Raw genomic sequence first — 14,278 nt, forward strand, 5'->3', positions numbered from 1 at the left:
AAAGAAAAAACCTAGAACAATTTAAAAGTAAACACAACTTTCCCATAAAAGTGTGCGGTTGTGGGAAACAATCTTCCCAAGTATGACTTTTAAAATATGCTAATAGACTGGGGCACCAGGGCGGCTCAATTAAACGTCTGACTTTTTTTTTTAAAGGAGAATGGTTATATTTATTTTTTTTTTTACTTTTTCTTTTAATGTTTTTATTTATTTTTGAGACAAAGACACAGCATGAGCAGGGGAGGGGCAGAGAGAGAGAGGGAGACACAGAATCCGAAGCAGGCTCCAGGCTCTGAGCTGTCAGCACAGAGACTGACGTGGGGCTCGAACTCATGGACTGTGAGATCATCACCTGAGCTGAAGTCAGACGCTTAACCGACTGAGCCGCCCAGGCGCCCCAAACGTCTGACTCTTGATTTCGGCTCAGGTCATGATCTCACAGTTTATGTGTTTGCGTCTCACAGTGGGCTCTGTGCAGGAGCCTGCTTGTGATTCTCTCTCTCCCTCTCTCTGCCCCTCCTGTGCTCACACACTCTTTCAAAATAAATAAAAAGAATATATACACACACACACACACACATATATACCAACAAACTACCAAAATTAGCTTAACCTTTGTCATATAAAATGGCACTCAGATCATTAAAAATATTTTTAAAATATTTATTCATTTGTAAGAGACAATAGAGACTGAACACGAGTGGGGGAGGGGCAAAGAGAGGAGACACAGAACCCAAGGTAGGTCCCAGGCTATGAGCTGTTAGCACAGAGCCCAACACAGGGCTCAAACTCACAGACCACAAGATCATGACCAGAGCTGAAGTTGGACACCCAATCAACTGAGCCAACCAGCTGCCCCTAGATCATTTCAAATGTTTCCTATTGACACTACAAGGAACATCTTTACATATAAACATTTGTCACATTTCAGGGAATTTACTCAAATTACATTCTTGAAACTGGTATTAAATATTTCAGGCCGTCTGCATAGATTTTTGAATTGTTTTCCTGATGGACTAGTGATTCATGTTACCAAAAGTCCCCATTAAAGAACAGCTGTCTCGGGGCGCCTGGGTGGCGCAGTCGGTTGAGCGTCCGACTTCAGCCAGGTCACGATCTCGCGGTCCGTGAGTTCGAGCCCCGCGTCGGGCTCTGGGCTGATGGCTCAGAGCCTGGAGCCTGTTTCCGATTCTGTGTCTCCCTCTCTCTCTGCCCCTCCCCCGTTCATGCTCTGTCTCTCTCTGTCCCAAAAATAAATAAACGTTGAAAAAAAAAAAAAAAAAAAAAAAAGAAAGAACAGCTGTCTCACCCATGGACTTGCCAAAACAGTCTTATCTTTAAAAATAGAAAATTAAAAATAAATAAATAAATAATAATTTAAAAAAATAAATAAATAATAAAAATAGAAAATTTTAAGAAGGATCTTCATCTGATGTTCTCACCTATTGTAATTTACATTTGTTCATGCAGAGATTAAAGACATTTTCATATTTTTATGTGATATATCCAATTCCTCTTTTGCAAACTGTTCACAGCCAGCACATTTTTTGGAGCTCTAAGAGTCAAAAACTCTTAGTTTAACTGACTTCATTGCTTACTTTCAGAAGGCAAGATGGGTCCCCCAATCATCCGTGATAAGCCAACAGCATAATCACAAATATCCACGTACTCTTGAACTTCTCCTACACCTTCCACTAAGATTTTCCCCATCTCCAAAGACACCTAAAAAACAAAAAGCCAAGAAGCATTTTTCCGACACAACTCACAGTTTAATTACTAAATTCATGGGGCAAGGAGGTCGGGCAGGAAAGCAAACCATATTTTGGGTCTCTTTTGTGAAGGTAATGATCTTAAAAAAGTCTGTTATTATCTTAACAATTTAAAAAACCAAAAACAGGGTGCCTGGGTGGCTGTCAGTTAAGCGTCCGACTTCGGCACAAGTCATGACCTCACAGTTCGTGGGTTCGAGTCCCACGTCAGGCTCTGTGCTAACAGCTCAGAGCCTGGAGCCTGCTTCGGATCCTTTGTCTCCCTCTCTCTCTGCCCCTCCCCAATTCATGCGCTGTCTCCCTCTCTTTCAAAAAATAAACATTAAAAAAAGAAAAAAAAACCCAAGAACTGTCTTTATTTTTCTTTGTTCCTCTTGTCCATCTTTCCTCTAAAAAGAAGATTTTAAATGTACGAACTGTTTTCCTTAAGCATCACAATCTTAAACACAGATGCACAACAGTCTTATGCCCCACTCAAAGGACTGTGTATTTACTACAAAAATACTTTACCAAACTTCCTAGTACTTGGATCTTCTCCCGCAAGGCATCCCCAATCTGTCTCACTACTTCTCCTCTCTTCGGAGCAGGAACCTAAGGAGAGAATGGAATCTTAGTGTCTGATTCAAAGTGTGAACTCACATCTGTAACACAGTATTAGACCAATGTGCTGTGAGAGAACTAACTACAAACCCACCAGATGACTTCCTGATCACATCAAGAACGTGGTTATCACACATCCCGTAAACCGATACCAAGAGACCCAGAAAACATCCAGACGACTGGCTCCTGGAGAGCAAGGGACTGTGCCATATGCACAGAGAAATTCAGAGACTGAACACACCTCTGGAATGACTCTAGAAAAGGCTTAAAATACCTTAAACACCCCTAAACCTTTATGATACCCAGAAACGTTTTCTTATGGGTCAAACTGCACTACACCACAGAGCCTGCTTGGCATTCTCTCATTTCCTCCCCAAAACACATGCTCTCTCTCTCGCTCGCTGTCAAAATAAATAATGTTAAAAAAATTTTTTTAAAGCCCGTTCAGGAAAAGAAAGATCCTGAATACACACACACCTGGGTAAATACACACATAAATTAAAGGTTTCTGGTCAAAAGTTTCACTGGCATTTAAAACAGTGCATGCACACAGTCAATCCTAATGTAAATTGTGCACTTTAGTAAATTATGATTTATCCAAATTGGTTTTCCAACTGTAACAAATGTATGGGGTTAACACAAGATGACGTTAAGAGGGAAACATGAAAAGTGTGATAAACTACACAAACTCCCTACTTTCTGCTTATCTTTTTGTTGATGGGTCAGAATAAGCCACTCCAGACTATGCCACTTTGGCATGAGGATTATTTTGAGCAGAAGGCAAAGGCCAAACAGACTCAGGAAAAGCTTTCAACCCCTTTGTAAAGAACTTACAAAGGGGATCTATGCCAAGAAGTCTGTTATTACTTTTATTATTTTTTTTTATTATTAACATGTATTATATTATTATCTTACTACTCTTATTATCAAAGTAAACTTTTGGGGTGCCTGGGTGGCTCAGTCAGTTGAGTGTCCGACTTCAGCTCAGGTCATGATCTCACAGTCCGTGGGTTTGAGAGAGAGATAGAGACAGAACACAAGCAGGGGAGAGGCAGAGAGAGGGGAGCCACAGAATCTGAAGCAGGCTCCAGGCTCCAAGGTGTCAGCACAGAGCCCGATGCGGGGCTCGAACTCACAAACCGCGAAATGGTGACGTGAGCTGAAGTCAGACGCTTAACCAACTGAGCCACCCAAGCACCCCAATTTTATTTCATTTTTTAAGTAGGCTTCACACCCAGCACAGAGCCCAATGCCAAGCTTGTACTCAGGATCCTGAGATCGTGACCTGGGGTGAGATCAAGAGTTGGATGCTTAACCAAATGAGCCATCTAGGTGCCTCACCAAAGATAACTTTTATAGGGGCGCCTAGGTGGCTCAGTTGGTTGAGCATCTGACTTCAGCTCAGGTCAGGATCTCATAGTTTGTGAGTTTGAGCCCCACGTCGGGCTCTTTGCTGATGGCTCAGAGCCCGGAGCCTCTTCAGATTCTGTGTCTCCCTCTCTTTCTGCCCCTCCCCCGCTCATGCTCTGTCTCACAAAAATAAGTAAATGTAAAAAAATAAAATTTTTTCAAAAATTTAAAAAAAAGGTAACTTTTATAAAGACAGACCTAGTGTATGGAACGGAAAACATTTCTGTACTGAACATCTGCTCCTTTCACCTTCCTGTGAATTGCCTTCTTCCTCCATGAGGGCCCAAAGCTCTGGGTGTATATAAGCCTAGATGCCTGGCTATTCTTGGGTTTCGATCTTGGTCACCATCATCATCCTTACCCGCCCCACATAAGAAATTAAATTTGTTTCTCTCCTGTTAGTGGTGTTTTTTTTTTTTTTTTTAAAGTTTATTTATTTTAAGAGAGAGAGAGAGAGAGACATAGAAAGTAAGCACATGCCAGGGAACGGGCAGAAAGAGAGGGGCCAGATCTCAGGAACCGAAGCATGAGATCATGACCTGAGCCGAAATCAAGGGTTGGTCATTTAACCTACTGAGACCCAGGGCCTCCTATTAATGTGTTTTATGTCCGGTATTAGACCAGCCACAATACACAAAAGTGAAAACAAAAAATTTTTCCTCCTCTATGATGTGGGAAACAAAGGCAGAAGGAAATGGCAGATAAAATTAAATATCCTTATAATCCACAGCCCATTGATGAATACATGAGGCCAGGAGAGTAAAAAGCTTCTCCAGGAACTTCCTAGGGTCTTAATGCTAATGCTTTGCTAGAGGGAAAACCACCTTAGCTCAACAATAGCTAGGCCTCCAGTATCCTGACAGTCTTCTTTAGCATATGAAAATCTCACTGGAAACTTCCACTGGACTTTACCACCCCCACCCCCCCACTCCATAGTATATAACCAGTCTTTCCTCATGGTCCTGGGGCAGCTCTTCCTGCCCACAGGTCCTGTCCCCGTGCTTTAGTAAAATCACCTTTTTGCACCAAAGATGTCTTTAAGAATTTTCTTGGCCGTCGGGTCTGGACCCCGTGAACCCCATTATGACCTCAAAAAACCTCATCACTCTATACTACTATAAACTAAAACTGCTCTAAAAAATAAACTGTAATTAAATTTTTTGTAAATAGCTTATGTACACAGAAACAATGATTTTAAAAAATTACACAGTAACTTTAAGCTTGTATTCAGTACCATGACAGGTCACAAACTTTTACACACGCCATGTACATAGGCAGTAGGTATAATAATCACAACTATGAAATACATAAAAGACTGGAAGGAGGGTCGCTTGGGGGGCTCAGCCAATTAAGCGTCTGACTTCGGCTCAGGTATTGATCTCAGGGTTTCTGAGTCAGACTCTGAGCTGACAGTGTGGAACCTGCTTGGTTCTTGCTCTCTCCTCTCTCTCTGCCCCTCTCTCTCTTGCTCTCAAAATAAACTTAAGCCAAAAAAAAATATATATATATATATATATCGGGGTGCCTGGGTGGCTTAGTCAGTTGAGCATCAGACTTTGGCTCAGGTCATGATCTTGCGGTCCGTGAGTTTGAGCCCCGAGTCGGGTTCTGTCCTGACAGCTCAGAGCCTGGAGCCTGCTTTGAATCTCGTGTCTCCTTCTCTCTCTACTTCTCCCCTGCTCATGCTTTGCCTCTCTCCCTCTCTCCCTGAAAAATAAAAAAAATAAAAAAAAAAAGCCTGGAAGGAAATGCACCAAAACATAACTCTAACAAACATTCTGTATCGAACTAGAGGAGGTAAGGGGATTAAATTTAATTATCTCATTTAGTGCATTACCCATTTTTTTAGCAAGGAATAGGTATTTATGATCAAAAAGAAAAAAAATTTAATGTATTTATGTATTTGGAGAGATAGTGAATAGTGAAGGGGGAGGGGCAGGGGGATGGGAAGGGACATAATCTCAAGCAGGGTCTGGAAGATGTCAGCATGGAGTGGACACCGGGCTCGAACCCACAAACCATGAGATCATGACCTGAGCCGAAATCAAGAGTCCAATGCTCAACCAAATGAGCCACCCAGGAGCCCTCAAAATAATTATTTTTAAAACAATAAGTTGGTACTGCTTTGGACACTCTTCTCTTAGGTACAGTGAACTTTAGTTACCACTCTATTTACTTTTGGAAGTGGTATTTCACTGCTCAAGGATATTCTGATAGCACATAATGGAACCCTGAGCCAATTTATAGCCTCATTTAAAGTCAAGATGTTTCTCCCGCTTTGCAGAGAGGGGGTCCCCTGGCTGACAGCTAAGGAGCATCCAATTCAGGGCTCTCTGGGAGAGCCTGCCCCTCCCCAAGTCACCCTAGCAATCTTTGATTCAGAGAAAACACGGGCTCAGCAGCCCGCAACTTGGCAGCACTGGGTTCTGTAACTCAGGTACAGAGGTTGGCAAAGGCCACGTTCTCCAGTAAGCAATTCCAATTAGTAACTTGTTTAAACCTCACCAAAACTGCAGGAATGGAGGAGGAATTCTGGGTCTTCTCTATTTACAAGACAAAACAGAGGGGGGAGAGCTGGGTTAAACCATCCCCATATTCCTCCAGCCTCAGGTCTATAACCTTCGGTGGTAGATCAAAAGGGATACTCAGGGTGGGAGAGGAGAGGGAGGACTGGGAAATCCAGGCCACCCCAGTTCTTCCCTCTCTTCTCCTCCAGAGCCTGGCCCTCACATAGTGACAGCTCCCTGTGACCCAGCCCGGCCAGTCACAGCCCCTAGAGCCGCTCATATTACCCCGGTGGAGACAGTGATGGAGGAGGCACAACTTGCTTCCAGGCCTAATCAGATGGTGAAGGAACTCAAGCCCCTGTCCTCTGAACCAGGAATATCTGAGACACTCCTTCCCACACTCCCACATCCCCACCCTTGCATAAAGCTGGCAGGGGGAGTGGGAAGAAACGGCGATAAAAAGGGTGTTTCTAGAATACATATTCTTTTCTTTTTGTTCAATTAGAAAATCAAGAAATTTCAAAAAAGTAAAAGAAATTTAAGAAACTTCATTTGGAAAATAAGAGTATTCAGAGCTGAAGTTTACACTACATCACTACAGACTTTTAATCCATTTTAAATCACCCATTTACTGAAAGCCAAATATGGAAAAGGCACAATCCCAGGTCTACAGCAAAGGAGATTATCACAACCCCCAAGGAACTCCCATTTTAGGGAGACGACTCCTCATCAGATTTCTCTCTATCTCCCTGCAGTTACAACAGATCATGGTGCTGTGACCTTCATACTCACCTCTGCCCAGATTCTCCATGCTTCCCTTGCCTTCTTCACAGTTTCTTCATAGTCAGCCACGCTGGCCTAAATTAACAATTAGGGGGGAGACCAAGGGAAAAAGAAAAGGAAGCAATGATCCCCTTGTGAGAACCTACAAGATTTTTGCAAAAGGACTGGAATCTCTCTGAGCGACCCTAAGATTTGTAGATTCCAATGATTTTCACAGCCTATGTATTCAAACACTCATGAGAAACCAGTAAGACAACTTCAAATTTAGCCATGCTTTTTACAACATTGCTCTTTATATATATATATATATGTTTATTTCCTTCCATCAGCAGCATTTGAAAGGTTTTTTTTTTTTACATTTCTTTTTTATTTTATTTTATTTTTAATTTACATCCAAATTAGTTAGCATATAGTGCAACAATGATTTCAGGAGTAGATTCCTTAATGCCCCTTACCCATTTAGCCCATCCCCCAACCCCTCTAGCAACCCTCTATTTGTTCTCCATATTTATGAGTCTCTTATGTTTTGTCCCCCTCTACAACATTGCTTCTTGAAGCAAGGTCCATTAGCCTCATCTGGGGACAACACCTGAGATTGTATCAGAAATTCAGAAACATGGGCTCCATCCCAGACTCCAGAGGTCAGAACCTTCTTTCAAAGAGGAGAGGATTCTGAAAAATGGCCTCAAAGGGACACACCCTCACGACTTTTCTGTTCCACCTTTTCTAAGGCACCCGACCCAAAGAGTGGGCAGTCTCTCCCAGACACTCTTAAAAGTGAAATGAAAAAGAAACACATTATTCTCGGACTTTGAAATTTCATGTTGCTTTTTTCTTTTAACATTAATTTATTTCTTTTTTGTTTTGTTTTTTGTTTTTTATTTATTTTTGAGACAGAGAGAGACAGAGCATGAGCAGGGGAGGGGTAGAAAGAGAGGGAGACACAGAATCTGAAGCAGGCTCCAGGCTCTAAGCTGCCAGCACAGAGACCGATGCGGGGCTCAAACTCACAGACCATGAGATCATGACCTGAGCTGAAGTCGGACGCTTAACCGACTGAGCCACCCAGGCGCCCCTAACATTAATTTATTTTTGAGACACAGAGACAGAGCACAAGCAGGGTAGGGGCAGAAAGAGAATGAGACACAGAATCCAAAGCGGGCTCCAGGCTCTGAACTGTCAGCACAGAGCCCAACTCAGGGCTCAAACTCACAAAAAAAAAAAAAAAAAAAACTTACCTGTCGGACTCTTGCTATTGGTTCATTGTTAGCAGGACAATAAGTCGTAATAACCTTAAAACAAAAACAAGATGACTTAGAAAATGCAATTCTTTCCAAACTGGCAGAAAAGATCAAATGGGGGAAAAAAAGAGGAGAAAGGGGAAAAAAAAGATACCAAACCCAAACTGGGAATTTTTACACTAACTTCTATGACAAATAGGCCACCCATAGAGCTTTCATTCTGGACCTAAACATTCAGAAGCACTTTTTGCAAAACCCACCCTTGCCTTCTGAACGTTAGGTTTAAAAGCAATAGCTTGACTTAATTACTTTGCCACTTTTTCTATTAATAACAGACAAAACTGACGAGTTTTACTTACTCTTCTCTCTTACTCTGCCCTGGTCAGAAGGTGAAATAGTCAACAATGGACAACTATGGGAAAAGGCTATGTCCACCCAAACTGCAGAGATTAGAAAGAAAAAAATCAAGACGTAGCTAAAAGATCTTCAGAAGAGATTAATGTATCGAGGAGCCTAATGATTCGATGCCACAGGAAAAACATGTTCAAACTACCAAACCGAAGAGGGGATTAGGGAAATAATTTAAAACACCTGCATTTCCTACAGTCACAGATAACCAAAAAGATATTTCCTGTAACAGAGCAAGTTCATTATATCACACATAACAAACTTTGTGGCATGTTATGTAACTTTTTTTGTTTAGTTTTTTGTTGTTGTTGTTGTTTTGTTTTTAAGATTTATTCGTTTTTCAGAGACAGGGACAAAGCGTGAGTGGAGGAGGGGCAGAGACAGAGGGCGACACAGAGTCCGAAGCAGGCTCCAGGCTCTAGGCTCTGAGCTGTCAGCACAGAGCCAGAGGCGAGCTCGAACTCATTAACCGCCAGATCATGGCCTCAGCCCAAGCCTGACGCTTAGCCAACTGAGCCAACCAGGCGCCCCTATGTAGCATTATCTTATCAAACCTTTCTTTTGCATGCGGCCTTCAAAACATCTGATTGATAATAACCTTACCTTTCCATTGTATTCTAGAAAACATTTTATTGAGCTTTAACTGGGTGCCAGTCATGGTGCCTGGCCACGAAAACAGAACAGGATTCCAGCAAGTCTGAGCTTGCAAACTCCAACAAAACATTGCAGAAAAGACAGTGGAAAACTAAAAGCAGCACATTACCTGGGGCGCGTGTCACATCAGAGGAGCCAAACACAAAATTGAGGGAGTTTCCCACCGCTAAAGCGTGTGGCATTTCTCACTACCCATTGCAGAACTCTGCCACTAAGGCTGTAAGCATGCATGCAAAGTTCAGGCCCCAGCAGCTCCCAAATGACACTGCTTCGCCACAGCATACAAAGACCGAGAAATCTAGGGGCATTTTTTAAGGCACGCTACACAAGGGCACTTCTACTGTGTGGTTTCAAAACCTCCCACCCAGTACAACGGTCCACAGCTGCAGCGGGGGGTCGGGTGGGGGCAGTGCCCGCGCGGCCTCCCGGGGCGCACTGAGGCCGCACAGATTCCCGGGACGCCCGCATACCTCTCCCCGGCCTCCCCAACTTCCATTATACACGCCCTCGTTTTCCTCGCGGAGGCCCAGCTCCTTCAGCCAAGCGTACTGGGCCTGATTGATGAGCAAAGTGGACATGAAGGCGGCAGGCCTGTTCCAAGCGTCCGAGAGCTTGCTTCCCCTCAAGAGGTGCGCACACAGCTGGCGGGGCACGCGCCACATAATGAGACCCGGACGCTCAGCGCGCCCGCGGCCCGGGGAGCGGCTGAAATAGCGCCCCGCCCCCCGCCCGGGGAAGCCTATTGGGCAGAACGGGCCCCGCCCCTGGAGCTCGCCCCTGTTGCGCCGCCCGGCCGGCCTGGGTCTTCCGGGGACGCGCGGAGCTCGCGCCCGCCTAGAACGGAGCGCGTGCCACAGGGAGGAAGCGAGAAGGCAGGCTAGTGCCATCTGGTGAAAGACGCCGGGAACGCGACTTCAGCTAGAAATGCACTTTTTTTTTTTTTTACATTCATTTATTTTTGAGAGGCTGAGTGAGACAGAGCACAAGCGAGAGAGGGGCAGAGAGAGGAGACACAGAATCCGAAGCAGGTTCCAGGCTCCGAGCAGAGCAAGCGTTCAGCACAGAGCCCCACGCAGGGCTCGAACCCACGAAGGGCGAGATCACGACCTGAGCCGAAGTGGGTCACCCAACCGACTCAGCCACCCAGGCGCCCCCCCTCCCATTTCTTTTTTTTCTTTTTCTGTTGTTGTTGTTGTTGTTGTTGTTGTTGTTTTGAAATGCACATTCTGATTCGCTGGCCCTGGGCTGGGGTCTGAAAGTCGCCGCCGTTTCTAATCAGCTCCCAAGTGATGGTGGCTCGGTTGTTTCCGGGGAGTAGCCAGAGGAGGTTTTTGATGGAGGGAGGCAGAGGATTGTTTTCACTGCTTTGTTAAATTACAAATTAGAGTTTTCTAATTAATGAAAAGTGTTAAATGATGACACTTCTTTCTAAATACCCTGCCAGTGTATATTCTTGCTTTTGAAGAACGAAGACAATTTTGATCAAGTCTCTTCATTCTCCATTTCTTCGATTTTCCTGCAATAGCCTTTCCACTCGCTCTCCACTTCCCCGGCGCTTACCATCTCCCATCTTACTCCACAGTGACTGGGTCTACATTGTGTACGGAAAATACTAACTTCTCCAAGAGTTAAAAATAGGCATGCACTGTTGAATCAATTGAGTTAATAGTTCCCTCAGTGATTCCCAACCTACCTTTTCAAAATATTACTTCTAACTGCAGGTGGCCTTCCACATTGCAGCCAGACATACTAAGTCCCTTTGTTTCTATACAAGCCTGTTTTCTTCCCACTGTGCTTTTGCCCTTACTATTCTCCCCACCTGTAAAACTCTTCCTTCCATTTCTGCATTCAAGATTGACCTTTATCTGTTCCAACCTGTGGCTCAAATAATTTCAAAAATCACTCTGCATGTATCAGACAACTACCAGAAAGTACAATGTAAGTGCTGCATATACACAAATGATGTTTCTGTTTGTAAATGTTACACTTGTACCTATTCAGGCAGGGATCATCTCTAACTGACCCTTGCATGGCTGCACAATTCCCAGCATTGAACAGGCTCATGTGCGCTTATATGAATGAATGAACCAGCACTGGTAATCTATCAACAGCCCAGCTACTATCTTCATCTACCCCTAGGACTGAAGCACTAATTTCCTTCATTCTAACTCTCATTTTTTTTCTCAGTCATTTTAACCGAGAATTTAATTCTCCTCACTTTCTGGCTGAGATAGTAAGATCCCTTATGCATGTATCCCAACACCCCAGTCTTCCTTTTCTTCTCCTCTATTTAATTCACAAGACATTCACAGATGTACTAAATTTTAAATTTTTTTTAAATGTTCATTTATTATTGAGAGACAGAGCATGAGCAGGCAAGGGGCAGAGAGAGGAGGAGACAGAATCTGAAACAGGCTCCAGACTCCGAGCTGTCAACACAGAGCCTGACGCAGGACTTGAACTCACAAACCGCGAGATCATGACCTGAGTTGAAGTCGGACGCTTAACTGCCTGAGCCACCCAGGCGCCCCCAGATGTACTAAATTTTAGGAGCAGTACGTAATGCTCTCAAGTAATGTCAGATTCTTTCTGTCCACTATGTCAAGTACAGAAGTTCCTAACTGTCTCTCTAAACCAGTTCTAGGAAATGAGACACCAGCAACTGCTTACATTGAAAACAGAGATTGCATCTCTCTCTTTTACCTCCATTTTTCAAAACTGACTTAGCCCTGCCCAATAGGAGGGCAGGAAAAATTATAAGCAATGAATTTTGATGGGGCAGAACAGGAAGAGACAATTAAATGAATCATAAGAGTACATTTCATATATGAAAGAGAATGAAATGAATCACATATGCAAGCATATATAAAAACTGCAAAGCCCTACAGAAATGTAAATGTACAGACTGAACTCAGGACACCTTGAAAGCATTCTGAGGTAGAAGTGGCCGTCTGCAAATGGCCAATGCTGCTTTCCAAATACCTTTTTGAAGGCATTGTAGGATGGTGATTAAAACAAGGACTCTGGAGTCACATGAACAGTGCTTATGATGTCCTCAGTGAATGCTAGAAGTCTTCGTTCCTCAAGGAGAGCTAGCCAGGAGGCAGAGGGATGTGACCTGAACATGAATGCTTGCCCCAAGGCAGCGATAAATTAGAGAAATCACCACCACTTGGGATACAATTTCAGTTTTGCAAACTCAAAACCTGATTTGTCAGAGCATTGGTGAGTGACACCGTCGCTCTGGGCAAACTCATTAATCAAGCTCACAAAGAAATGATGCTCCAACTAGAAAGCTGGCATATTATTTTTTGGGAAAATTATCTTCAGAAAGGACCAACAATTCACATCCTATGATCACTGCATTCTCTCCCAGGATACAAAATCTATTTATTTAACAAGCCCAGAATCAGAAGAGTTATTGATTAGCAATATGATACCAGCATTTAATGGCATCAGGCTAAGATAGTTTCCCCAGTGTCCAAACTAAATGATAGATTCAATGTAGCCCCAATCACAATACCACATTTGGCTAGCAGATCTAAAGTTTAAATGGAAAGGATTGAACAATCCTGGGGAAAATGAACAAATTTACATTACCTAATTCTAACAATTATTATACAGTTGTACAATTATTATAAACCTAAGTAGTCAAGACACTGTCACGTTGGTATAAAGATAGACATCAAGGTTAATGGAACAGAATAGAGAACCCAGAAATAGACTCTCATATATATAGTCAATTTTCAATGAAGGTGTCAAGGAAATTCATTGGGAAAGGATAGTCTTTTCAACAAAAGGTGCTATATTAATTAGATATTCACATGCCAAAAAAAAAAAAAAATGAACCTTGACTTTCACTTCATATCATATACCGTACTTAACCCCAAATGGGCCAGGGACCTAAAAGTAAGAACGAGAACTGTAAAACTTCTAGAGGAAAACAGTGGAGAAAATCTTTAAAAAGGGACCTATTCTATGCATTTTATGATATTTAGCTGCATCTCATACTACATAGGAAAATGTTAATTCTAGCATGAAATTTGACTCCTACCTCACACCATACACAAGCAATTCCAGGGGGATTGTAATTTTAGGTAGGAAAGATAAAGCCATAAAGTTGTCTAAGAGTTAAGAGACCTGGAGTGAAGACTCAGCTCTTATATAGCATGGCTGCAATCTCTTTTCATTGTCAGAATAAGGAATTGGACCAGGTGATTTCCAAATTCCTTTATAGGTTTAAAAAAAAATTTTTTTTAATGTTTATTTATTTTTGAGAGAGACAGAGACAGAATGCGAGTGGGTTAGGGGCAGAGAGAGAGGGAGACACAGAATCCAAAGCGGGCTCCAGGCTCTGAGCCGTCCGCACAGAGCCGGATGTGGGCCTCGAACTCATAGGGCTGTGAGATCATGACCTGAGCCGAAGTCAAGCGCTCAACTGACTAAGCCACCCAGGCGCCCTGCTTTATAGGTTTTAAATTCACATTTCACAAATTTACATTCATTCCATTCCATACAGTCTAGAAGTTTATTCCAAGGAAATAATAAAACAAGTTTATAAAAGTATGTGTTAAATGCAAAATTGGCTACAGCCTAAATGGGTACCATCAGAGACTAAATAAATGATGGTATCTCCAAGCAAGGGAATACTAGGTAGACATTAAAAAGTATCCAGGATAAATTGCTGTATTTTCTTTTTTTAGTTTTTAAATTTTTTTTTAAGTTTATTAATGGGGGGGGGGTGGTGTAGAGGGGCAGAGAAAGAGGGAGAGTGAGAATCTGAAGTAGGCTCCATGCTGTCAGCACTGAGCTGTATGTGGGGCTCAATCTTACCAACTGGGAGATCATGACCTGATCCAAAATCAAGAGTAAGAGGCTTAACCCACTGAGCCACCCAAGCGCCCCT

The 14,278-nt window shown here is 43.0% G+C and overlaps 1 protein-coding gene across 1 annotated transcript in view; it reads right to left on the reverse strand.

Annotated features, from left to right (window-relative positions):
* ALDH7A1 (aldehyde dehydrogenase 7 family member A1) overlaps window positions 1-10,087 on the reverse strand; it is a 41,480-nt gene extending 31,393 nt beyond the window's left edge. The window contains exons 1-5 of the mRNA XM_045487262.1: window positions 9,843-10,087; window positions 8,308-8,361; window positions 7,079-7,144; window positions 2,280-2,360; window positions 1,599-1,722 (exon numbers count right to left, since the gene is read on the reverse strand). Coding sequence (XP_045343218.1) covers window positions 1,599-1,722; window positions 2,280-2,360; window positions 7,079-7,144; window positions 8,308-8,361; window positions 9,843-10,034 — 517 coding nt within the window. The 5' untranslated portion in view covers window positions 10,035-10,087. The remainder of the gene's footprint in view (window positions 1-1,598; window positions 1,723-2,279; window positions 2,361-7,078; window positions 7,145-8,307; window positions 8,362-9,842) is intronic.
* Window positions 10,088-14,278: the final 4,191 nt, after the last annotated feature.

Source organism: Leopardus geoffroyi, chromosome A1 (assembly GCF_018350155.1).
Source record: "Leopardus geoffroyi isolate Oge1 chromosome A1, O.geoffroyi_Oge1_pat1.0, whole genome shotgun sequence".
Classification (NCBI taxonomy): Eukaryota; Metazoa; Chordata; class Mammalia; order Carnivora; family Felidae; genus Leopardus; species Leopardus geoffroyi.